This window comes from Podarcis raffonei, chromosome 12 (assembly GCF_027172205.1).
Source record: "Podarcis raffonei isolate rPodRaf1 chromosome 12, rPodRaf1.pri, whole genome shotgun sequence".
NCBI lineage: Eukaryota > Metazoa > Chordata > Lepidosauria > Squamata > Lacertidae > Podarcis > Podarcis raffonei.
Window position 1 is genome coordinate 46,069,958 of NC_070613.1, and position 26,316 is coordinate 46,096,273.

Below are 26,316 nucleotides of genomic sequence, written 5' to 3' on the forward strand. Positions count from 1 at the left end.
ATATTTGATTGGATGGTGCCCTACGTCAATGCAAACATTTAGGGTATCGTTCAGCCAAAATGCATACGTTGTTTGCTTTTTTAACAAGTGTCAGAGGCTCAGGAGCAGAAGCACAGGGGAGAGAGCAAATAGAGAGCGGAGGAGAGGAATCCGAGGGGAGCGTAGGGGAATATGACAGTGACCCGAGAGATTCCATGAGCTTCTCCAGCGAATCAGAAGATTCCCAGAAGGGGACGCCTATGGTAAGGGCAAGGGGGGTCCCAGGGGGGACGCTCCAGAAACAAGGGGCCAGCGGGGACTCCCAAGGGAGCAGCGGAGGATCAGGACCAGTTCCCCCACCAGAGCACGGTGGGGGGGAAGAGTCACATGAGTCAGGACCAGCCTCTCCTCCAGCGGGGAGAGAAGATGAGTCAGGGATAACCACGCCCCCATCGGAAAGTGGGGAAACGGAGGGAAGGCCAGGTCCAGCTAGCCTCCCCAAAAGAGGGAGCAGTGACACAAGTGTAACGGTCAGAAGGAAAGTGGGAGGCTGCACGCGCGCGCCAAGTTCAAATGTGCAGGAGCGCGGGACAGCAGAAAACCCGGATTGGGAGCAAGGTCCAAAAGCCCGAAGGAGGGAGGGGGAAGAGTCAGGGGACTCAGCGTCAGAGGAGTCTAGGAAGGGTGAGACTCCGACTAGCAGGCGGACCCAGAGAAGGAAGGAACAGAGGAAGAGGTGGAGTAAGGCTAGAATCTTAAACTGGTGTCAGGGGGGAGGAGATTCAGATGGAGGTTCGGCGGTCTAAGGTTACAGACGTAGCGTTGCACGCTGCGCGTGTGGAAGTGAAACTGAACTTCAATAAAGACTTTTATACTAGAGAAAGAAGCAGCGTTGGTCTTGTGTGAGCTGGGACCTTGGGCAGCGCTGACAACAAGCTACTCAGTACCTTATTTTGCATTCTAGGAACATTGGAGTGCCCGGTATATCCGACAGACTTAGTATTTGCCTTGGATATATCTCAAGACACGACACCCCAGATATTTGAGCAGATGAGAGAGATGGTCATAGCAGTTGTGAACAATACCCAAATAAGGGAAAGCAACTGTCCAGTGGGAGCCAGAGTCGCCGTTGTGTCCTACAACTCCGATACCCATTATCTAATCCGCTTCTCGGACTTCCACAATAAGCAACGTTTGCTGGAGGAGATAGCTAAGCTTTCTTACCAGAGGTCAACCGGCAGACGGGACACTGGCGCATCCATGAGGTTCGTGGCCAGGAATGTTTTCAAGAGAACTCTCCCAGGTGCTAACATGAGAAAAGTTGCTGTCTTCTTCAGCAACGGCCCATCGAACAATGGAGATTCTCTCAGCACAGCAGTCCTGGAGTTCAGCGCCTTTGACATCCACCCAGCGGTCATTGCTTTTAAAACTATCCCTAGCATCTATCGTGCTTTTGCGGTAAGAAACTACTGCCTCTTTCTTCCTTGCGTTTGGAACTGTCTCAAGGACTTTAAACCTTTTAAACCTCGAGGAAGTTTTACATGTTGGACTGTTGCAACGAGTGCTGCGCTGAAAGTCGCCCTTTGTTTTTGTAAAACTCCCCACCTGGCACCTCCATACAAGCGTCTGTTTGTTTTGTCGCTCTTTTGCTGGTGCGAGAAAATCTCTGTGAAATTTCTTGGGAGGAGGCTGGGGTTTAAAAGGGCTGCACTGGCATGTTTCTCAGCTACCTGTACCATCCAATAAGCCCATGGGAGGATATCATCATGACGTTACTGTCATTGAATTCTACTCAATATTGATCCAGAGTAGATTCCAATGTGTAGTTAGCAGAGTAAAAACTTAAACACATTGCAGGATTCCCTCAAAATAGACCAGAGGCAATTGTATTTCATTCCAGTAGAGCTTTACCGCTACTGAAAGCAAATGAGCATATTGGTCACAAATCCAATATATTTAGGATTGGCCCTGTCCATAAGAAAACCAGTTGCAGTACACTTAAGTTAATAATAATAATAATAATAATAATAATAATAATAATAATAATTTATTATTTACACCCCACCCATCTGGCTGGGCTTCCCCAGCCACTCTGGGCGGCTTCCAACAAAATATTAAAATACCGTAATACATCAAACATTAAAAGCTTCCCTAAACAGGGCTGCCTTCAGACTTACAATAACTTATAATAAGGCTAAAACTTAACACTAAACATACTATGTACAGAACACCACACCAGAAGGAAGAGAGATAGAAAGAGAAATTGAAACCCAGGCTCCTTCTGGCCTTAATATTATAGTCAGCATGACCTTGACAGAAGAGATAAGAGAACCAGTTTAAGCCAGCTGTTCTCAGCTTCCCAGAAGGGCTAACCCACATATCATGACCTTCTGCTTGTTTCTTTCACACAGAGAAGCTTCCAGAACCCTCTTGAATTAATTAGAATAGGAAAGATCTCTACACATCAGATCAATACTTTCTGCACTAAGAAATGCAAACTGACAGTTTCATCCTCCTGGGAGCTTTCGGGGAAGCATGGGCGACAAAGGGGGACTGATGTGGACAGGGACACAACTCTCACCATCTGCCTGATAAGTTATACATCTATTTAAATCTTATATTCTTTCAGATAGGTGACACAAGACTGTTTCAAGTTATTCAACCTGAGAGAGATTATACTCCGGCCTTACAAAGACTTCAGTCGTGTGTACTTTGCTATGGTGAGATTACATGAAAACAGCATGCGAACCAGACTTCCATCCAGAGTTTCTCTTCTCCCCGCACATATTGTGTTATTAAAACGACTGTGTTTCCATTTCCAGACAAATGCAAACCAGATAGCTCTTGCTTCCGCGCTGAAACCCCCCGTGCTCGGGGCTATGTGGACGCCGCTTTCATTTTGGAAAATTCAAGGAAAATAAGCCCAGTGGAATTTCAGAAACTGAAAGATTTTCTAAGCGCAGCGCTTGACAGCTTTGACATCTCTGCTGAACCAGAGACCTCTTTGACAGGGGACAGGGTGGCTGTGCTGAGCCATGCTCCTCTAGAATTCAGGCCCCGCACCCAGAGGAGTCCAGTAGAGATCGAGTTTGACTTTTTGACTTACGGCAGTAAACTACGAATGAAGAGACACATCCAGGAGTCTATCCAGCAGCTAAATGGAGTGGCTGCTGTTGGCCATGCCATACAGTGGACCATTAGCAACATCTTTTCTGAAGCACCCAACCAGAGAAAATACAAGGCTATCTTTGTTGTTTCTGTTGGAGAAACAAGTCGATGGGACAAGGAAGTGCTGAGGGATTCAGCTCTGAGAGCCAAGTGCCTGGGCTACGCACTCTTTGTGCTTTCATTAGGAGATGAATATGACAACGTGGAAATTGAAGAACTAGCAAGCCTGCCCCTGGAACATCACGTGGTGCAGCTTGGACGAATTCACAAGGCTGAACTTGGATATGCAGTGAAGTTTCTGAAGCCATTTCTACGCCTCCTTAAGAGTAAGTCATCCTACTGTTGCTGACTTTGCTTTATATAGAGAGAGAGCGTTGTGTTTACAAGGGAATTCCACTAACTGCTTCCAGATGACAAGGAACCAATTCAGTCCAGCATTTATTCCTAGTGTTTACTGAGGCATCTGGAAGAATCATACATTCTTAGAAATAAAAATTGTGTAATTGAATATTGGGCGAATGAGTGATCTGATGTTGAATTGTAGTTGGCTTTTCAGACCTTTGGCCTAAGTAAGCTCTCATAGTGACAACAGCTATTATTTAAGGTTGTTACAGCCTGAATGGTTTGTCTGAATATGATTCCCGGGCCAAACAATGCTGAACGGGGGACTTTCAAAGTTTGCCAACAGCATTTCTGCCACTCCCAGTGGAGTCAGATCTGTGCTGTTCAAGAAACCCTTCAGTGAATGAGCCCATTTTTATTTTTAAAAAATAAGAGCTAAATTTAAAGCCCCTAATGTTTGAACTTGTTTCCTCCCATCTTGCACCAGAATGACGGTGAAAAGGAGAAATATAAAGTATCAAGGACATCTCTAGGTCACAGGCTAGCTTGAGTTTGGCAGGCCTCGAGATTGTGCTTGCCAAATTTTGGTAAGCCTGTGATCAAAACACATTATAGATTACACAGCCTGTTGCATGCCCCCAGCTTTGTGAGCATTTTACAACGCCAAAGGAAAAGCAATTGTGCAAATCCCCGACAGATGGTTCGTTTCACTTTGGTTCCAGATGCTGTGTAATCATTTGGAAAGTTATTACGGTTAGACATAGCAGTTAGTGGTACAGAACATGCTTTGCATATAGAAAATTCAGTCTCTTTCATCTCCATTGAAAGGATCTCCATTAAGGATCTCAGGCAGCAAAGGCCAAGGGAAAACCTGTACTGTACTTGAGACCTTGGTGAATCACTGCCTTTTGGAGCCAATAGTGCTCAGTGAGATAAGCCAGTACAAAAAGATGCTTATATCTAAGCAGGGGCTAAGCAGGTGTCCCTGCAACAATGAAGTCTGCTACATACAACTCAACTGTCCTGAATTAAGCAGGACATCATGGATTTGCAGAAGGTGCCGCAGCTTCTGTTTGAAGTCTGTGATGTCCTGCTTCTGCCCCCTTGCCTCTTCTTCCTCCTGTGGGACAGCCTCCGCCATACGCTCCACTGTCATTGTGGCCAACCACCACCACCACCACCATATTCCCAGAGGTGGGTGCAGCAGATCTAGAATAACACATCTGGAAGCAGGCGTACCACATCTGGAAGCAGGCGTACCACTGAGAGCCAGTGTGGTGTAGTGGTTAAGAGCGGTAGTCACGTAATCTGGGGAACCGGGTTTGCGTCTCCGCTCCTCCACATGCAGCTGCTGGGTGACCTTGGGCCAGTCACACTTCTTTGAAGTCTCTCAGCCCCACTCACCTCACAGAGTGTTTGTTGTGGGGGAGGAAGGAAAAGGAGATTGTTAGCCACTTTGAGACTCCTGAAGGGGAGTGAAAGGCGGGATATCAAATCCAAACTCTTCTTCTTCTTCTTCTGGTGCCTGTGGCGAGGCTGAGTAGGCCGCAAAAATAGACAGCAAGTAGGTCAAGGCCTAGCTGTGGTGGTGGCAGAGGAGGAGGAGGAGCCGGTAAAAGGAAGGCTGCGGTGGGAGGTGGCAGCTGGGGCGCAAAGATTGGGATGGGTTGGTGGGAGAAAGAGGGCACGAATTGGGTGGGGGGGTGCAAAAAGAGTACACAGACCGGGTGGGGTGTGGCAGAAAGCGTGCACAGATGTCCCCAAAAGTTGGACTGTTTGCTGCTTCCTTTGACAGGGTGTTATGTACTGAAGTTTTCACCCTGGGCCAGCAGGGGGATACTGTAGATAGTTTTCACTCAGGTCCACATATGCAAATAAAGGGTTGAAAATGACATTCAGTGATTGGATAGTGACAGAAAGTGGTTACTGTTGCGTTGTAGTGGGGCTCTATATAAACAGGCTGGCTGAACCTTTCAGTTCAGTTCTGTTCTGGCCTGTGAATAAACAAGAGCTGTTTGTGTCATCTGATATGTTCACCCACAACTTAACACAGAGGATGGAAGACTTCACCCAACCTTGTTTGCTAAGTGTTTGTGTGAAAAGGACTGCAGTTCATTGCTTGCATCCTAGCTCTGCTTATCATTTCCCACCTATTGTGCCATATGTCTTGACAGGCGAAATGAACAAGTATCCACAAGCACAGCTCAAGAGAAAATGTACAAGCATTAGCGAACAAAGGCCTCTGTATGGTCCACCCAAACGCATGTGAGTTTGTTTCCAGACATTATTTTCCACTTTGATATATATCCACTCGTATAGCCATGACCTACACTCTTATGTGCCTTCAACTAAGTCTAAATGAGTAGCAAGTCTGACTCACATAAGATCACATTTGCTTTGTGCAATTGTTACTCCAGGAAACAATGGCTGATCGTGGCTGTTGGTTTTGCTACTGAAATGGCCGCTCTCCACATTGCCATCTCTTGCCAATTGCACTGGAGAAACAGAGAAGCATCAATATAGTAGCACTGGCAGCTGTTCTGCAAGGCTTAGGGAGCTCTCATGCAACAGCTCTGATCCTGCACCTGTCAGCACTTTACCCTGTGTACTCCATCGAAAAAGAAGGGGGATATAACAATTGGCCGCTAGTAAAACGTTGGATGGGGATGGGGAAAGAGTAGCTTTACTTCAAAGCAATTCTGTGCTAATCCTCTGCATTACATTAGAACCTTTGCACACACATTGATCCCAGACTCTGTTTTGTTGTTGCATACCTAGTTTTGCTGTTGACAACACTATGTCAAATGGAGCTAAGCTTCTAGATGCCGGATCTGCTTTTTGGGAGCCCACACCATATGATTTCGTAACCCCTGGAAATCCCTTCAGCAGTGGACAGCAGATCATTGTAAGTAGACTTTCTTTGTCCCATAAAGATGCTTAAAAAAGACAAAATAAATAGAATTATTCTTGCCGTTCCATGTAGCATTGACTGATGACTTGCCCTTTTTGTCAGCCCCCATTTCATGTGTCAGGGACGCAGGTGGCGCTGTGGGTTAAACCACAGAGCCTAGGACTTGCCAATCAGAAGGTCGGCGGTTCGAATCCCCGTGACGGGGTGAGCTCCCGTTGCTCGGTCCCAGCTCCTGCCAACCTAGCAGTTCGAAAGCACGTCAAAGTGCAAGTAGATAAATAGGTACCGCTCCGGCGGGAAGGTAAACGGCGCTTCTGTGCGCTGCTTTGGTTCACCAGAAGTGGCTTAGTCATGCTGGCCACATGACCCAGAAGCTGTACGCCAGCTCCCTCGACCAATAAAGCGAGATGAGCACTGCAACCCTAGAGTCAGTCACGACTGGACCTAATGGTCAGGGGTCCCTTTACCTTTATTCCATGTGTAGAGAGCTTTAAAAAAAACATAATTTTTATTTGATTTTTACAAATTCATTCACAGAAGTAGTATGATTACAAATAATAAAGTTTACACCTCCCCTCCGTGGGTTCTTTAAATAACTTTTTTGTTTTAACTGCATATTATAAGTCCATCTAATTTACACTCCTCCATTGTATCCAAAATCTATGTATCATTGCAAGAGTTATGTAAAGCCTGCCAAAGAGTTCAGGTGTTTACAATGGTCTTTCAAATACAATATGCATTTGTCCCATTCCTTGTTGTAATTCTGGTCCTCCTGATTTCTGATTTTCCCAGTTAATCTTGCCATCTCTGCATAGTCCAATAGTTTCATCTCCCAGTCTTTCCTAGTAGGTATATTGTCGTCTTTCCAATCCTGGGTAAGAAGCATCCTTGCAGCTGTTGTAGCATACATAAACAGTCTTTTCAGTTCTTTTGGTATCTCTGCACCTACAATTCATAACAAAAAGGCTTCTAGTTTTGTTTTTTTTACAAAAGTTATTTTATTTTATTTTTAAAATTCATTGTGTATCATTTCCCAGAATTCCTTTATCACTTTGCAGTTCCACCACATATGATAGAAGGTGCCTTCCTTTTCCTTAAATTTCCAAAAAACATTTCCATGGGTAGAGAGCTTTACCTGCTGAGCATCGACTGCATCATGCCCTAAAGTTCAGCAGGTAACATTATTCTCCTTCCCTTTTCAGGTACCTGGAAATTAGCAATGTGTTTGGGTTGGAAACTATGCCTCTGCAGCAACTTGTGAAGTACTGCACTCCCATTTCTATTGCCGTTGTCGTTGCTAATGACTTTGCTCATTGATTCATTTGTTCAAGAACTGGAAACAAATCTCTATTAAAAACAAAGACAAATTGAATACAATTTTGGGAGGGTGCAAAGTGATAGTTCTAACAAGACAGGCTGAAGAATGAAGTATGTTTTCCTGTACATTAGAAGGTTTTCATCTGTGAATCCACCTCCTGCTTGTTTTGAATTTCCTTTAGAAGAGTGAAAATTAAGGAGCGTAGAAGCCACAATTCCTTTGTTGTTTCCAGAGGTTTTCTGGCTTTTAGCCTAATCAATGCACAAACTGATGTGCTGTATTTTGTAGTTGGGAACTTGCTAACCTACCCAGCACTGTTGAGTTTGCTATATGGAATATGTCCATACTTGCAAGTGTCTCTTAGCTGTGACATCATCAGTGATAGTTCCCTCATTTCCACTTGCTCAGACCTGAACCATTTTTAATAACTCTTCTTAAAAGTTCGTTTTGTTTCCTGATTGTATTTGTTAGTGTCCTTGGATAGCTGTGCTCTCTGAAGACAGTCCAGCCAAAAAAAAATATTGAATGCCAATCTGATGTTGTAATGCAATAGCAGTGGAAGGTTGCTTTTTTGTACAGCTGATTCTTTAATTTTGTGCTCATTTTGTGCATGGGATGATATGATGTTGTGTGGGGATTTACTCATTTCACTGTGACGCTCGTTTCTAATCTGCACTTTGGACTTGAGGTAACGGGAAACGCATGCCGTGCAAGTGTCAAATGGGCTGAGTCAGCACACTGAAAACTTGTCCCCTATCAGGGATGCCTCTTTCGCTCTATCCCAGATAGCTCAGTGGTTGTGGATTATAAAGGGGCTACAAATCGATGCAAGAATGTGTGCAAATAAAGTTGATCTCGGAATCAAAACGGGTGAAATTATGCTTCGTGTACCTGAGCCACTTCTGTGTCTTCAGTCCTATAAGAAGGGACAGCTTGATAGTTCGAACTACCGGCAAAAGAAAGCACTTCCAGATGGGCTTTGTGGTGGGATGAGTGTTCCTCATGGTGCTACGTGATAACACGTATCTATTATCTTGTTTTAAAAGAAATAAAACACAACCCAAATACAAAGAGAGAAGCTCTTCTTGCAATTCATTGGGATCAACACAGGAACCCCCTGTGTCAATACAAGCTGTACTGTCTGAAGGACCATAGCTTCCCCCACCCCAAAATAAGAGAACATCATAAATGGATATTTTTCCCCCTCACCACTGCCAATGCCATATTTTGTGACAGTAGACTTGGGCGGTTGGGGAAGGGGGCAAAGGCAACCTTTTGGAAATTGGGCTGAAAAGGGGCAAGGGGTGGTGAAAGGAAGGCAAATCAGGAGGAGATATTCATGGGCAGCAGGGTTTACTAGAAAGGATAAACCCTTCCTTAAATTTAATTGTTCTGTTTCCATGAGTGGTAATGGAGCTGCAACAATGACCAGCCCAGTGTGCCTTCAGGTTTCTCAGTCTCATGATGTGCTGTTTCCCCAGAAGTACTGTCAAGGGAAATAATAATATTTATTTATTTATTTATTTATTTATTTATTTATTTATTTATTTATTTATTTCCCACCCAACTGGCTGGGTTTCCCCAGCCACTCTGAGCAGCTCCCGACAGAATATTAAAAACACAGTCAAACATTAAAAACTTCCCTAAACTGGGCTGCCTTCAGATGTCTTCTAAAAGTCAGATAGTTGTTTATTTCCTTGACATCCGATGGGAGGGCGTTCCACAGGGCGGGTGCTACTACCGAGAAGGCCCTCTGTATGGTTCCTTGTAACTTGGCTTCTCGCGGCGAGGGAACTGCCAGAAGGTCCTCGGTGCTGGACCTCAGTGTCCGGGCAGAACAATGGGGGTGGAGATACTCCAGGTATACTTTGCTGAGGCCGTTGAGGGCTTTAAAGGTCAGCACCAACACTTTGAATTGTGCTCAGTACTGGGAGCCAATGTAGGTCTTTCAGGACCGGTGTTATATTGTCTCTGCAGCCGTTCCCAGTCACCAGTCCAGCTGCCAAATTCTGGATTAGCTGTAGTTTCAGGGTCACCTTCAAAGGTAGCCTCACATAGAGCGCATTGCAGTAGTCCAATGGCAGCTTCAACTCGCCAGGTGGGGTACCATCTTCCTCTCCCCCAGCACTTCTGGTGCACCACTGTGGCATGGCATGGTGTCATTCCAATGGGGCATTTAAGGGGGTGTACACAGCATCACCACAGCCTAGGACTTGCCGATCAGAAGGTCGGCGGTTCGAATCCCCGCAATGGGATGAGCTCTTTTGCTCGGTCCCTGCTCCTGCCAACCTAGCAGTTCGAAAGCACGTGAAAGTGCAAGTAGATAAATAGATACCACTCCAGTGGGAAGGTAAACGGCGTTTCCGTGCACTGCTCTGGTTCGCCAGAAGCGGCTTAGTCATGCTGGCCACATGACCCAGAAGCTGTATGCCGGCTCCCTTGGCCAATAAAGCGAGATGAGCGCCGCAACCCCAGAGTCGGTCACAACTGGACCTAATGGTCAGGGGTCCCTTTACCTTTACACAGCATCATTATCATTTATTACTTATACATCCTTTGGACATCCCTATTTTCATCAGAGAAATGTTGGAGATTATGGAGTTATGTGGCCCCCTGAACCAAGGAGATAAAGAATACAACCTTTAGTAGACATCTGATGGTAGTTTCCCTTTAGAGGGAAGTTATTTAATGTTTTATTATGCTTTTATCTATGTTGGAAGCCGCTCAGAATGGCTGGGGCAACCCAGTCAGATGGGTGGTGCATAAATAATAAAATTATTAGAATTATGGAATAGGACGTCCCTATATTCATCGGATAAATGTTGGAGGATATGGAATCTGCACCTCAACATACAAACAAAATTGACATCAGGTGACATAGGCTCGGAATCCTGCTCTCCAGATCTGGGGAACATTGCTCAGCCCAAAGGTCACATCTCACTTTCTGGGGGGCAGGGGGGCCCTACATGGCAGTGGTGGGCGGGGCCAGAGACAAATCTGGGCGGAGCTACAGAAGTGAATCTTACCTTTCTACATTAGGCTCTTTTCTTCACACTCCCAGACTCTCACCTGGGATCTCAAGGGCATATTCCGGTGAGGCAGAAAAACTCAAGGGCCGTGTAAATCGGGGTTTCCCATCCCTCGGTTGCAGCAACACATATTCAGGCATTCCTTCATTCACACTTGAGCAGCTTAAGGTGATCAGATGTCTTAATACTGAGGTTAGAACAAAGCTGTTTTCTCCCCTTGGGGGGAAAAAACCGCCGCTTAGAATAGTTGCTTCAGCTTTAGAGAGAAATCAGTTCTGTACCACGGATATTAAAAACGATTGTCAAACAAGTGGATTTATTGTCTTTTTTTAAAAAAACAACACTAATACTGGAATTTAAACAAGATCATGTGGCTATAAACATGCCACAGGGTCTCCTCCCTCCCCATCATTCTACATGGTTTTATTAGATGCGAAATTTACACACATACATCTGTTAACATGTCAAACTGGGATGTATTTGCTTAAGGGCTCCACCTTGGGATTATTTTTAAACTAAGGATGAGAAAAAATCCCTTAAATAAACCAAATAAATCACTGTATCATTCTGAAGCGTAAAAAAAAAAAGTTGAGGGGAAGGAGGACGTTTAATTCCAAATATATTCACACAAAAGATTTTTTTTGCTTCAAACGGCCCAACCATTCCAGCTCACCCAACTCATCCGAAAGTTTTATTGGACACCCTCCACCCCTCAATCCCACATCCTCCAGCTGATAAACATCCCGATACTTTAAACATCATTGTGCCTTAGTAGGTCACTTTTTATGTGGGTTGGATTTCTACACCACATTATAATGTTTGTAGACAGAAACCACACAGATCCTGCTGATTACTGTACTGTACTATCAACGCGGTGTGTGCCTCAGCTATGGGGCTACGTGTGTACAATTTGGTCTGAAGCATAGGGGAAAATGTAGAAGACTAGGTTTGCATCTATTATTATTTTTTAATGGGTGCAATTGTGAGGAGTACATGGGATTTAAAATATGCTAGGGCTGGTATATTGTGAATGAATGTTTCACAGAGGATGCTGCTTGTGCAGTCTGCCACACAGCTTTGGCACACAGGAATGATCCAAACTCTTTTTATTTTTTTCATTATTAGGTATACAGGGATTTGAATATACATGAACAAAAGTGCAACCATTTTATCGTTCTTTCTCATTCGCTCAAGTAAATAAAAAAACAAAGTCAGTTTACATAAATATTGTTGATGTAACAGATTTCTTCATGTGATAATAAACCATCTTTTAGACTTCCAAAGAATAACATGGTCAGAAGTTAAGCGTGATGCCTTCATTTTAAACTGCATTTGCTTGGTTGTTTCAGAAAAACGCTGCATGAGTCACTCTACTTTAATACAATGGCAGGTTCTGAAAGGACCACTGGTCACCGTCATGAGCTTTACAATCCATCATTTTATGTTCTTGAAGCAATTCTTCAAAAGAGACTCAATCCCGTCCTGTTTCTCTTTATTACCTGTATTTACAGTTCCTATAGGTCAGTGCAACTTTTACTTCCACACTTTGACAATGCCATCTCGTGATGCAGTAACTATAAATCCTTGAGTGGTCTGAAAAGTAGCAATGTCTGTGATAATGTCATGATGGCCAACTGGTAAAGACTCGGGACCCCTTCGAGGAGTTTCATCCGCGGAGCCCACCTTCTGCTTGTTTTGAATTTCCTGTTGAAAAGGGAAAATGGTGAAACACTGATGACTAAATCCTTTCGGCTTCAGGTGCTTTCCTGTTTTGCGTTGTATTTAACTGTTTTTATTGAAAGGTGCTTTCCTGTTTTAAGCCCAACAAATGCATATTGGATACACTATTTTGTTACAGTGGTACCTCGGGTTACATACACTGCAGGTTACATACGCTTCAGGTTACACACTCCGCTAACCCAGAAATAGTGCTTCAGGTGAAGAACTTTGCTTCAGAATAAGAACAGAAATCGTGCTCTGGGTTAAGAACAGTTTCAGGGTAAGAACAGACCTCCGGAACGAATTAAGTACTTAACCAGAGGTACCACTGTACATGCAAAACTGGCAGTGAATCCAGAGCTGTTAAGTTTGCTATGCGGAATATGAATGTGCTCACAGATACCTACTGCCTGCAGTGACAGTGCAACAATTCCTACATACCCAGGTCTGGGAATGAGACTTGCGAGCAACTATACCTGAACAACTTCTGTGCCTTCAATGATCTTCCTATAATAAGACACAGATGGGCTGCTTGAACTTCCAGCAACAATGTAGGACCTCTCAGGGTATGCTAAATCCCAGAATCTGCAAAGAACAAAGGCGACAATATAAAACCTAAAATCTTTGACTAGAATCCTTCCAGGCTTTAAAACAGCATTGCGGCTATCGTAAGGAGAGCAGTATAGGGTCGCATCACATGCCTGTCTAGCCTGACATCAGGTGATTATTCTATAAGGTACTTGTGGTATATTTCTATTTCAAAGCCTTACAGTTTGGTGTTAAGCAGGTTTACACAAAAGTGAGAAGTTTATGTCCCATCTAACAGAATGGTTGAACACACACTAAATCTGGTAGGTTTCCTCCTCCCACCAACCAGTTTGAATCAATATGTTAGTCAAAGAAATTCTGAACCTCACAAGATTGTTTTTTGTTTTTTTTACTTCATACGGGATTTTTATGCAGAAAAGGAAACTCTAGCTTCTGTGGTGATGAGATATCATCATTTCTTAGATTTTACCTTATCTTCATGTCTGAACCTGCTGTCAGTAATATAGGATTTCCATCTGCTGGGCTGCAGTATATTCCATGAACACTATGAGGTGAAGGCTAAGGGGTGGGAAAATAGGGTTTTTTTTCAACAACTGGTGTTAAAATATGCTAACTTTTAAAAACTGAGTTATCTTAATTAACAATCATGTCATTAAGGCACTAATCCTGAACACATTCACATAGCTCTAGCTTCTAATGAAAGACACTGAACTTCAAATTACAACTATAAACAATTGGGTTTTTTTGTTTTGTTTTTAAAAAAATCAAATTAATCATTTTAAATTTTGTATCCACACATTTACATTTGATTATTTACTTAATACCAAAGACAATTTACAAGTTATGAAATAAATTGAAATCTCAGGATAGAAAACAATACAAGGAGAATAAAAACAGCTGTTGAGCATTTAGCAAAAGAAAAATATTCAAACAGTAGTAGATAAAAACACTAAGGCTGCAACCCTGTACTTATTCACAAGTATGTAAGTCCCACTGGTCCCCATAGGTCTTACACCTGGGTAGACGTGCATAGGTTTGAATGGTTGCAATCTTATGCACACTTTCTCAAGAGGAAGCCCCAATGAGGACAGTGGTACTTACTTCCAAGTAAGCTAGGGTTGCTGCCATATGTCAGGATTTCCCCATTGATTTGGCCGATTTCCCCTCGGACACTGCTTGCGACTGCAGTATTCCAGATATGTCCGGGAAATTCGGGACATATGGCAAGTCTAAAGTAAGCAAATAGGGGCTAAAACGGAGACAGGTCAGAGTGATAGCCAGGATTTTATGTTTCATCCAAGAATCGATGTGTAATTCAGTGCCTGCAAGCATATAATTCAGCCTGCAATCTAAATGATTTAGTCTGTAATCTACATCTTCAGACCGAGTCTGAATGCAAACCTTAAGGTTGGTTTTTTTTAATTCCCTCTGCATCAACTCCCCAACTTCTGCCTCATGTATTATCTCGCCTAATGAAGAGTTCTGAGACACTGAAAGCTTACATCATTTTGTTTGGTACCACTATCTGGGCTTAATACACTTGCCCCAAGCTACACAGGGCTTTATAAGTTAACATCAGTGCTTTGAATTGCACCCGGAAGTACACAGGAAGCACTTTCAGAATTGGCGAAATGTATTTTGCCTAACCCAGTTTAGATAATGCATCTCTTCTCAACTGAAAACATAAAACTTTGGCATGATGGGCATTTAATATCCACCAAAGGACTAAAAACTACATAGGCCTGCTTTATTCTGCTCAAAACTTTACAATCACAAAGCCAAACCTGATGTTCTGAAAGAGGTGGGGCATTGCTGGCCCATAACGTGAAGCGTCTGTCGCCTGTTTCCATATCCCACATGGAGACTTCATTATTGCCTTGAACAGCTACGGAAAAGCCATGGACAACCGTTATAAACCAAAAGTGCAGGAATGGGGGCAGACTTACATCTTAGGGTTTATTTCTTGAATTGTAGTCTAGCAATATAAAAGGGATGAGGAAAGCGAGTTACTTGGCTGCTGACAGCACTCATTAAAATAAATGCATGTGAAGACTGTCCCTTAGCAACCGCTGGAGAATGCCCTCATTTATTCCGACTAAACCTAAGGAAGAACTTACAGTACAGTGGAACAGAATCCCATAAGAACCTTCCTTGGAGGTTTTTAAGCAGAGGTTGGATAGCCATCTGCCATTTTGCTAGTGCTCTGATAGAGAGAGAAAGAGAGTGAGCTCTACCTGCAATCACCCATGACTGGGAGAGGGGATGCATAAGCAGGCGTCTGATCCGTGCTCTGGAAGGATGGGAATGGCTAGAGATGGGTAACTGAAATCTCATATCCCAGCATGCCATGGTACCACTGCTTGTACCTTGTAAAGAAAAAGAGACTATCAGCCGCAATCCTAGCCCTACTGACCAAGGAGTAAGCCCGATTAAATTCAGTATTTACTTCCGAGTAGACATGGTTGAGACTGACGTTAATGACATTTTAAGCAACATCCACTGGCCCCGATTATACATATACCAGTATGCCTAAGGTTCAAAGACATCTTTGCTTTCCGCTAATCACTTACACTTTTTATCTTCTGCAAAGAGATTTAGTGCACTTGCCCCTTGTAACAGCCCTGCATAGCAACTCACTGGGAAACCAAGAACGAGAGGACATAATTTGCCCAGATTAAATCCGTGACAGAAAATGGAGTTGAAGTCAAATCCACCCATCTCTCCGGCAACCTAACTAAACTTCCCCTCTTGAAAGCAAACATGTTGCAGTCATTCCCCACAAGACCTGCACAAAGATCAATTTTATTTATACAGTGATTGTAAATACATATAATTATTAAATGGGGGAAACACAAAATGCATCTTACCGATACAAAGCCAGCATTGATGTATGTCTACAGCAAATGAGGTTATAAGTCCCAACCGTAAATCATGCTTTAATGTCCAGGCATTATTTGAAGATCTCAGGTCCCATCCCACTAAGGAACCATTCACAGTGGCGTAAGCCAACACTGACTGGGCTCCTGAATTGAAGTGATGCATGTCGACGACACAGCCATCGTCCCTCTGATCTAAAAACCTGAGTAAAGGAGATGACAAGATGGGTATAATTCATTGAAATGTCACAGGACTTCAAATTGTCCACACCCTTGCTTCTTTTGCTTATAGCCTTCCACTCTGCTCTCGTTTTGGTGGTGCCTATTTGGCTGGAACTACTAATTCTGGATCTGAATGGAGATTCTGTACCTAGTTATAGCAGATACTTGTTTTATCATTCATGTCGCAAATATTCATTCAGCCCTCTCACAAATCTTGGAAAAGAATGACCTCCCTGGCAAGAAAAATGAGGGCAGTCTAACAGGAGCAAAATGTTCTCTGCATGTCTCTATCTTCCTCAGTGCCCACAATAAACTCAATATCTGAATGAAGGAACTCAGGTGTAGCAGAGGTGTAGCCAGTGCCAGATTTACGTATAAGCTAAACAAGCTATAGCTTAGGGCTCCACTCTCTTGGGGACTACAAAAAATAAAAGGGAGAAAAACTGGATGTACATTTCCAAAATATAAGTTCAACAATTATTTTGATAAAATACATATTTTGTTATGTGCAAATGGCTTTAGATACCTATTAGGTCCATAAATTACAGCATACAGTAGTACCTTGGGTTAAGTACTTAATTCGTTCCGGAGGTCTGTTCTTAACCTGAAACTGTTCTTAACCTGAAGCACCACTTTAGCTAATGGGGCCTCCTGCTGCCACCACGCCACCGGAGCACGATTTCTGTTCTCATCCTGAAGCAAAGTTCTTAACCTGAAGCACTATTTCTGGGTTAGCGGAGTCTGTAACCTGAAGCGTATGTAACCTGAGGTACCACTGTATATTCAACACAAAAAAACCAGCGACAATTTGTTGTTGACAAAGGACAGCTGAACATATAAAGGGCCCCATTACCTTCAGTAGCTTAGGGCCTCATCAAACCTAAATCCGGCCCTGGGTGTAGTACCTACACACATTCAGGAGAATGAGGTGGCAAGAGTAAACTGTACCATTTCAGGCTTCTAATATAAGCCTGCTAGTGAGACCAGCAGGTACCCAAAGGGATGCATCAAAGGACTGATAAAAACCTGCTTTGAATTGGATGGATCTTAGGAGACTTGGGTAGTTTTGAAGCTTCAATCCCAAGAAGTTGAATAGCTCCGTTATCTGAAGCTACAGCCAGGTAATGAGAACCCTGGCAAAATGTAAGCGTCATCACACGCCCTCCAATCCGGGAATATGTCAAGATTGACCTGTCGTAGGAAGCAGAAAGGACATAGTTCAAAGACTGCTAGATTCTAAAAATCTACACAAATTGAACAGTAAGGTCCAATGAAATATCAAATAGACAACTACATTTAAAACATCTCTCCTATCATGGCTTGTTCTGCAGAATCCTGGGAATTTGCAGTTTTGTTAGGAAAATGAGGATTTTCTGTGAAGAGATCCCCTTTTCCATCAACTTGGGAGAGAAATTACAAGTTGGGTCACCTGATATAATATCAGCTGAGTTATGACTGGATAGGAATATATTTATTATTTGAATTGGGGGGGGGAGACACTAACAGTGATACAGCAAGTACATTTTACATAGTAAGCAATCAAAGAGTTGTATTTTCCATTCAGTGAAGTTGTTTGTCTTAACCCAACTGGTCCCTGCATGTGTTCAGTAGTCTTTCATTTGGTTAGGAGAATAAGTGACTGCTATTTTCTGGAATTTTTGTTTCTCTTTCCTTTTTAATCTGGAAGGGGTGGGTATGTGAAATAACAGCTACAGAGTCCCTATATCTGAACATCCCACTCTGCAGCTCCTTAATTTATGTTGCTGCTGGAGAGGAGCAGCATTCGAAAGCCTGGAAGATTCACCTACTTCCTGGGCAAAGATTCTGATTCATCCCACTTAAGTCTTCAGCACCTCTTTAACAATAGACATTTAGCATGTCTGCAGAAAGCATTATCCTATAATTTTTTTTAATTGTTGCTTTGGCTGAGGTATGAACAATTCACTTTTAAAAAACAGATTTTGTTTTGCCCCCACTCAGTCTATCCCTCAGACCATGTAATTCCTGAGATTGTGAAACCTTAGGGAACAGAGCTATTGGTGTTTAAAGAGACAGTGCTATAAGCCACGCTGAGCCCATGTGCTATTTATTTTACTTCGGCTCTTCATTCACTGTTTAAACACTGAAGAGTCGAAGTGGATAGAGATAGAGCAAGATAAGTAATAAATATAAATGAATAAAGGGATGGTGTAAGTCAAAGGAAATGTAATTTTAAAATGCTGGATTCTGTTATTTTAGTAACACATCTGAACGGCAACATCCAAGAGGATTTCAAACACCATTGCCAATGAATAAAAAATAAAAAAATAGTGAGCATGTGTTCTTAAGCTACCCAGATGGTAGCAAAATATTTGTGTTGGTGCAAAAGTTTTAATCTTATTTATTTATTATTTATGAGTATCCTGCCATCCTGTGGTGTTATGCATTACCTAGTAGTAGTCGTCTTGCCCTCCATTTTCTGACTGTTCCATATTTTCACTGTTCCATCGTTTGAACATGTGGCAAAAATTGAATGTTCATCAGAAACTCTAATGCGGTTCACAGCAGACTTATGCTCATGAAGGTGAGCAACCAGAAGCCCTTTAGGATGCCATCCTAAGGAGAGCAACAGAATTTTTCCCCATTAATATCAGCGGTGAAGCAAACACATGCAGGAGTTCCTTTTGCAAAATGCCTCGAGCATGGGACTCTGTGACAACTGTATGTATCAGCAATTACTAGATCAGGATCAACATGTAATATATTTGAGAGTGAACAGGAAACGCAAGATTTACTTTTCAAATTGTTTTATAATGCTTTGTCTTTTCGACAAAGTTAGCATTGTTACTTTTGAATGGACAGGCGCTTGTTTAAATATTTCAGAAATGTGCAAAGAATTAGAATGCATTTGGCCAAGAAATTTAACTAGACTCTCAAGCCAGTAAACATCTTGCATGTTGTTTGCTTCTAGGAATGTCAGATACTACATGGAGACTAATGAGTTATAGGATTAGGATTATGTGTCATATATCACTTACAAAGTACACGAAGGATAAATGTTGCCATGTTTCTGGCTCTCTTTTCTCACAGATGGAAAACTAAAATATATCTTAGTGGTTTTACAATGTGGATGCACTTCAATTCCAAATTCATCACTGAGTAGAGACAACTATTCAAAGGCCTTATTTTATGTACTGGGCAGCATACAGAATTATTCATTTAGCACGTTCTTGTTTGGCTGTCAGGTGGCAATGAAAAACAACTACTTCCACAAGCTTCTGATGATTGCAATGTCTGCTGTTTTATGACAATATTTAAGTTTTGTAAACGGGCGCGACACCCCATTATGATGGAAAGGTATGGTGTGAATATTTTAAGCAAATGAATACAAAACTATTTGTGTGTAAAGTCATTCAAAAGTGTCCACACAAGTAGATATTTTGTACCTGCAAAGGACCAGGGCACATACTTGTATATATACTATTATGTTACGTAGCATGTTCTCTTTTAAACAAGATTGCAAGTTACCTGCTTGGCTCTGCCTACTGCAGTTGACAGAGCTACCTTAACTTTTGTTTGTTTGTTTCTTCACATGCCACCTAACAAAGCTAAGTTCCAAACTACATTCAGACAGCACTGGTTCAGCAGCTCTGCAGCAACGACATGCAAGTGATGTTTGACAAACTATAGTAGTAGTAGTAATAGTAGTAATAGTAGTAGTCATAATAATAATAATAATAATAATAATAATAACAACAACAACAACAACAACAACAACAACTTATTATTTATACCCCACCCATCTGGCCAGGTTTCCCCAGCCACTCTGGGCAGCTTCCAACAAAATATTAAAATACAGTAGTGTGTCAAACATTAAAAGCTTCCCTAAACAGGGCTGCCTTCAGATGTCTTCTAAAAGTCTGGAAGTTGTTTTTCTCTTGGACATCTGGTGGGAGGGCGTTCCATAGGGCGGTTGCCACTACCGAGAAGGCCCTCTGTCTGGTTCCTTGTAACTTGGCTTCTCACAGCGAGGGAACTGCCAGAAGGCTCTCGGCACTGGACCTGTGTATGGGCTGAACGATGGGGCTGGAGACACTCCTTCAGGTATACTGGACCAAGACCGTTTAGGGCTTTAAAGGTCAGCACCAACACTTTGAATTGTGCCTGGAAATGTACTGGAGCCAATGTAGGTCTTTCAAGACCGGTGTTATGTGGTCTTGGCAGCCTCTCCCAGTTACCAGTCTAGCTGCCGCATTCTAGATGACTTGTAGTTTCCGGGTCACTTTCAGAGGTAGCCCCACGTAGAGTGCACTGCAGTAGTCCAAGCGAGAGATAACTAGAGCATGCACCACTCTGGCAAGACAGTCTGCGGGCAGGTAGGGTCTCAGCCTGCGCACCAGATGGAGCTGGTAAACAGCTGCCCTAGACACAGATTTGACCTGTGCCTCCATGGACAGCTGTGAGTCCAAAATGACTCCCAGGCTGCGCACTTGGTCCTTCAGGGGCACAGTTACCCCATTCAGGACCAGGGAATCCTCCACACCTGCCCGCCTCCTGTCCCCCAAAAACAGTATTTCTGTCTTGTCAGGATTCAACCTCAATCTGTTAGCCGCCATCCAACCTCCAACCACCTCCAGGCACTCACACAGGACCTTCACTGCCTTCACTGGTTCTGATTTGAAAGACAGGTAGAGCTGGGTATCATCCGCATACTGATGAACACCCAGCCCAAATCCCCTGATGAACTCTCCCAGCGGCTTCATGTAGATGTTGAAAAGCATGGGGGAGAGGACAGAACCCTGAGGCACCCCACAAGTGAGAGCCCAGGGGTCTGAACGCTCATCCCCCCCACCACCACTTTCTGGACATGGCCAAGGAGGAAGGAGCGGAACCACTGTATGACAGTGCCCCCAGCTCCCAGGCCCTCAAACCATAAGCCACTAAAACCCCATTCAGGCATTACACTCATAAACAGAGCAGAACAGCAGGAACAAGTGCACTACCTCCACTCCCACCAAGCTGGAGGCTGACCTGTCCGCAAGCAAGGAGCCTCCTCCACTTGTGAAGTCTCCCCCTGTAATACAGAGCCCTGGTTTCCTGCTAACACCTTCTATTTCTTTGCAAGCAGATCAGCCAAATTGGACTTCAGAGGACACAATAAATAGAAATACAACCCCCCTCCCCATGCCAGTAGATCTTGGTGTTTGCAGGGCTAAAAGGGGACAGTTTGGTGCTACCCTCATAGCAGCCCTGGCCGTCTGTCAAGAGTACAGCAACTATTACCTGGAGGTGGTGGCTTGCTCTCCCATTCTGCATTCTCCATCATCTGCTTGGCAATTCTTTCCGCGTTGCACTGTTCACGTTTCTGCTGTATCAGCTGCTGAAGTTCCGTTTTACAAGTAGTAATGCGCAGCTGGTACGTGGAAGGCGAAGCTATATTGCTTAACACTTGTATGGTTGGTTTTCTGGCTTGGACAACAGTTCCATCTGCTGCCTGAAAAAAATAAGCCTAGTTGTGTATTCACGTTTAGAAAACGCAATCCGTGATTTATGTTTCAAAGGAAAGGGCGACATCCTCTCTTCTATAATTCAAAAGCAACTTCTGCATCAGAAAGAACTTTACAGGCAGCGGTCATTTTGCACGGGGTTTCCATTCCCGATCCCCGCACGTGTTGGCAGACCGTGCGCAAGCCCACCCCACCCCATATTTGGGCCATTTCCAAGTGGGCAGCAACAAGGGTGTGTGTGATCACACGTCAAGCAGATGCACGTGAAACAGCCGCTGCCTGTACACCAAACTACCATTTTACTAATTTATTGCTTGTTTAATTTTATTTATTTATATCCTGGATTTTTCCCAGTCAGATCCCAAGCAACCTGCAAGCCCAGGTAAACAAGACAGATTTTGCCTGACTCCTTAAAGACAGAAAAGTTGGTGCAAAGTGAGGCACAGGTGGACCACAACCATAGAAAACCGCCTCCCCAGTAGGCAAAGCTCAGGTGCTGAGGGCGCCCTGAAAAAGGTCTCTGTGGATGATCTCAAATATAACTTCCAGAAGGATAGCTGTGTTAGTCTGCTGTAGCAAAACCAGCAAGGAGTCTTGTGGTACCTTAAATGCCAACACTTTTATAATGACAAAAGCTTTTGTGAACTACTTTATCAGATGCATGAAATGTGTGTATGTATATGTATATGTGTGTACACGTACGTACACACACACACACACACACACACACACGCTTGTCAATTCAGCTTTACATGGGGTAGGGGGGACAACAACAAAAAGAAGTGCATTCAGGGGGAAATGAAACATAAAAACAACAGATGCCGATGATAAAAGGTAAAGGTAAAGGTACCCCTGCCCGTATGGGCCAGTCTTGACAGAGACTCTGGGGTTGTGCACCCATCTCACTCAAGAGGCCGGGGGCCAGCGCTGTCCGGAGACACTTTCCGGGTCACGTGGCCAGCGTGACAAAGCTGCATCTGGCGAGCCAGCGCAGCACACGGAACACCGTTTACCTTCCCGCCAGTAAGCGGTCCCTATTTATCTACTTGCACCTGGGGGTGCTTTCGAACTGCTAGGTTGGCAGGCGCTGGGACCGAGCAACGGGAGCGCACCCCGCCGCGGGGATTCGAACCACCGACCTTTCAATCGGCAAGCCCTAGGCGCTGAGGCTTTTACCCACAGCGCCACCCGCGTCCCTGATGCCGATGATAACCTAATGCAAAAATATTTTGACTGTTTGAGCAGACTCTGAGCTGTTCTATGGAGCTGTAAACTTCACCAAGCAGGGGTGAGACCACTGGTGCCACTCACAGGTTCATTCAGCCCAAGACACAGGTCAGGTAAGAGTTCTGTATCTTACTAGTGGGTTGTTGGCTTCCCAATTCGCTTCAACATCTGATTCACCCCACAACATCCAAATCAAAAGCTGATCTGAATTCAGAAGTTGTAGTTTCAGGACTATTAATCTTGTTTAAAAATATTATTTATTCATTATTAATTAAATTTACCGTATTTTTCATTCTATAGGGCGCACCGGCCCATAGGACGCACCTCGTTTTTTGGGGGGGGAAATGAATAAAAAAAATTTATTCGCCCCCCAGCCGCGGCTGCCGCCCCAAGCCTTGCGCACACCTGCCCGAAGCACGGGGCACCCTCCGGAGGGGTCCGCATGCTTCGGGCTGCAGGCTGCCGCCCCAAGTCTTGCGCGCCCGGCGGGACCTCCCGCCGGGCGCACAAGGCTTGCAGACACTCGCCCGAAGCACGGGGAGCCCTCCGGAGGGCTCAGCGTGCTTCGGGCGGCAGGCTGCCGCCCCAAGTCTTGCGCGCCCGGCGGGACCTCCCGCCGGGCGCACAAGGCTTGCAGACACTCGCCCGAAGCACGGGGAGCCCTCCGGAGGGCTCAGCGTGCTTCGGGCGGCAGGCTGCCGCCCCAAGTCTTGCGCGCCCGGCGGGACCTCCCACCGGGCGCACAAGGCTTGCAGACACTCGCCCGAAGTACGGGGAGCCCTCCAGAGGGCTCCCCGTGCTTCGGGCGACAGGCTGCCGCCCCAAGCCTCACGTGCTCGGCGGGACCTCCCGCCGGGCGCGCAAGGCTTGCAGACACTCGCCGGGGCTGCAGGCTGCTGCCCGCAAGCCTTGTGAGCCCGCGGGAACTCCCGCCGGGCTTGCAAGGCTTGCGGATAGCTTCCTGAAGCCTGGAGAGCGAGAGGGGTTGGTGCGCACCGATGCCTCTTGCTCTCCAGGCTTCAGCGAAAGCCTGCATTCGCCCCATAGGACGCACACACATTTCCCCTTCATTTTTGGAGGGGAAAAAGTGCGTCCTATGGGGCGAAAAATACAGTATAAACCGCCTTTCAGCTGGAGATCACAGGGCAGTTTATGGTATAAAAAAATAGACCCAGAGTCTTGTTTTGTTCAAAGAAATGATTGAGCGTTGAGAGTAAAAATAAATTACTCTATGTTAAAAACGATTGGCAGCTCTTCCAATTCTATGGTAAAACACACTAATTTAAAAATCCCCAGAAGTACCTGTGGTGAGGATGACAAAGGAGCACAAATGCCAGCGGAAGACTCTGACCGAAGAGATTTCCCACTCTGAATGGCTTCTTGATCTGTGGCTTGACTGTGGCCTTTGCTAATTGGCTGAGGCATGTTAGAAGGTTCCAGAGAGCCAAACATACTCTTCCATTCCTCATTTACATTTGAATCTTGTTTTACGTGTTTTCTAGCTGAGGTCAGCAAGACCCAAAAGAAGGATCACAGTAAGATTTTGTTTATAACAAAACAACCAAAATGTACAGGATTCTAGCTGTATAAGCAGAGCTCAGAGTTACTTAACCTGATTTATTGTGCCATAATGTTAAACTGAGTGCTAGATCATATAAATCAGCTGCTACATGACTTGGGCAAAGGTTTCAATCCATCACCAGATGAAATAAACTTGGAATGCTTAGCCTAATTTCTGCAGATGACCCATGTCATCTGTATTTATACAGATCGGTGAATGAACCTTGTGGTTTTTTGCAAGGTTATGCTGGCCTTAGCATTAAGGAAGTACTTGTTCTAGAATGCCAAGTTTGTGGTGGTGGTGGTAGGGAAAGAATCATGTATCTCCAAGATGGTTTTTCAGGTCATTATGTAAACACATCTAAAAGTTAGAACAGACACAGCCATTTATATCTGAAAAGTTGGACAAATGGGCCAAAATACACAGAAACTTCATTTCAATATATTGTGCCTACCTAGCTTGAAAATGGGTTTCCTTATTATGACACTTTCAATTCACATTTTTTTTTACTTTTTCACAACCAACTACAGCTTCATATACTGTCGGCAAAGTTAAACTATAAAGGTAAAGGTACCCCTGACCCTTAGGTCCAGTTGAGAACAACTCTGGGGTTGTGAGCTCATCTTGCTCCCTCATCTTGCCGAGGGAGCCAGCATTTGTCCGCAGACGGCTTCCGGGTCATGTGGCAAGCATGACTAAGCAGCTTCTGGCAAACCAGAGCAGCGCATGGAAACGCTGTTTACCTTTCCCACCAGATTGGTACCTATTTATCTACTTGCACTTTGACGTGCTTTCGAACTGCTAGGTTGGCAGGAGCTGGGACCGAACAACGGGAGCTCACCCTGTTGCGGGGATTTGAACCACCGACCTTCTGATCGGCAAGCCCTAGGCTCTGTGGTTTTAGACCACAGCGCCACCCGTATCCCCCCAAGTTAAACTATACAAAGCTATAAAAACCTGTCCATTTTCCTATTTTACATATATTTGAGTAGTTTAGCAGAAAACTAGATTGACAATTGGAGAAACATGACTGGAGGCCGTGAGAGAATATCTTGTAGTCAAGCTTGGTACAAAATCTCCATCCTCATACATTATACTAATTCACACAGGCCTATAGATCACTCAATAAGCCAGCACAATCACTTGTTATATGTGAATTGCTTCCATTAAGAAAACGTTGAGTTTCACATGAAAGCTTGATGGCCCATTCAGATCTGCAATGTTTCATCCACTAAACGATAAAGACGTATGTGAACTCAAGATGTTAAATTTCAGTCTGAAAAGTTCAATGTAAGCAGATATTCTAGATGTGGATGGAATGTGTTGATAGTGGACTCTTCCACGTCTACCATAAGCATTTTAAATCCTCCAATTTAAATTATAAAAAAGCAACAATGCAAATTACAAGACCATACTAACCGCGTTTATCATCAGACTCCTGCTTAGTTTTAACAAGATCAACTTGTCTCCCGGTTATACCCAGAGCTGCCAAGTCTATCACTCCTTTCTGGGTGCTGTCATGAAGGTGGCTCTGGTCCACTATGTTGGCCTTCGCTTTGTTGGACTTCAGCATGAAGTCTCTTAAGGCTAATAGCTTGTCTTCTTCTTCCTCAGTCATTCCCTATCCCAAAAGAAAACAAAAAGTAGACAGTTCATCAAGACAGAGCAAAGATTTTCAGTTTTTAACATGTGGCAATTGGGCTCAAGAGGGTTCAGGATATAAAAGTTAGATTTACACTGTAACTAAAGAAACGTGTGGCTTTGGCTGCCACAATATAAGAGGGCACCTTTTTTAAACAGGGACATTGGAAACTGCCTTATACGGAACCAGGCCATTGGTCCATCTAACTAAGTAGTCTTTTACTGGCTGGCGCCTGGATCTGCAGGTGTCTCTTTAGACAAGAGGCACTCCAAGGCCTATGTAAACAT

The 26,316-nt window shown here is 44.1% G+C and overlaps 2 protein-coding genes across 4 annotated transcripts in view; one reads left to right on the plus strand and one right to left on the minus strand.

Annotated features, from left to right (window-relative positions):
• Positions 1–28: 28 nt before the first annotated feature.
• Positions 29–8,597, plus strand: LOC128398395 (collagen alpha-6(VI) chain-like). Its single transcript, XM_053359408.1, has 7 exons — positions 29–43; positions 916–1,437; positions 2,609–2,699; positions 2,802–3,473; positions 5,664–5,754; positions 6,268–6,394; positions 7,603–8,597. The coding sequence occupies exons 1-7, from the start codon at positions 29–31 to the stop codon at positions 7,615–7,617; spliced, it is 1,533 nt and encodes a 510-aa protein (XP_053215383.1). The 3' UTR covers positions 7,618–8,597.
• A 3,239-nt stretch (positions 8,598–11,836) lies between these two features.
• Positions 11,837–26,316, minus strand: part of PIK3R4 (phosphoinositide-3-kinase regulatory subunit 4) — a 31,099-nt gene continuing 16,619 nt past the window's right edge. For 2 of the 3 annotated variants that reach the window (XM_053410632.1, XM_053410634.1), the window contains exons 10-20: positions 25,807–26,008; positions 24,129–24,328; positions 21,376–21,586; positions 18,543–18,708; positions 17,140–17,304; positions 15,883–16,094; positions 15,250–15,381; positions 14,800–14,900; positions 13,485–13,573; positions 12,943–13,051; positions 11,837–12,451 (exon numbers count right to left, since the gene is read on the minus strand). In XM_053410632.1, the coding sequence (XP_053266607.1) occupies positions 12,281–12,451; positions 12,943–13,051; positions 13,485–13,573; positions 14,800–14,900; positions 15,250–15,381; positions 15,883–16,094; positions 17,140–17,304; positions 18,543–18,708; positions 21,376–21,586; positions 24,129–24,328; positions 25,807–26,008 (1,758 nt within the window). In that variant the 3' untranslated portion in view covers positions 11,837–12,280. The remainder of the gene's footprint in view (positions 12,452–12,942; positions 13,052–13,484; positions 13,574–14,799; positions 14,901–15,249; positions 15,382–15,882; positions 16,095–17,139; positions 17,305–18,542; positions 18,709–21,375; positions 21,587–24,128; positions 24,329–25,806; positions 26,009–26,316) is intronic. The other variant, XM_053410635.1, reaches the window with a different exon arrangement.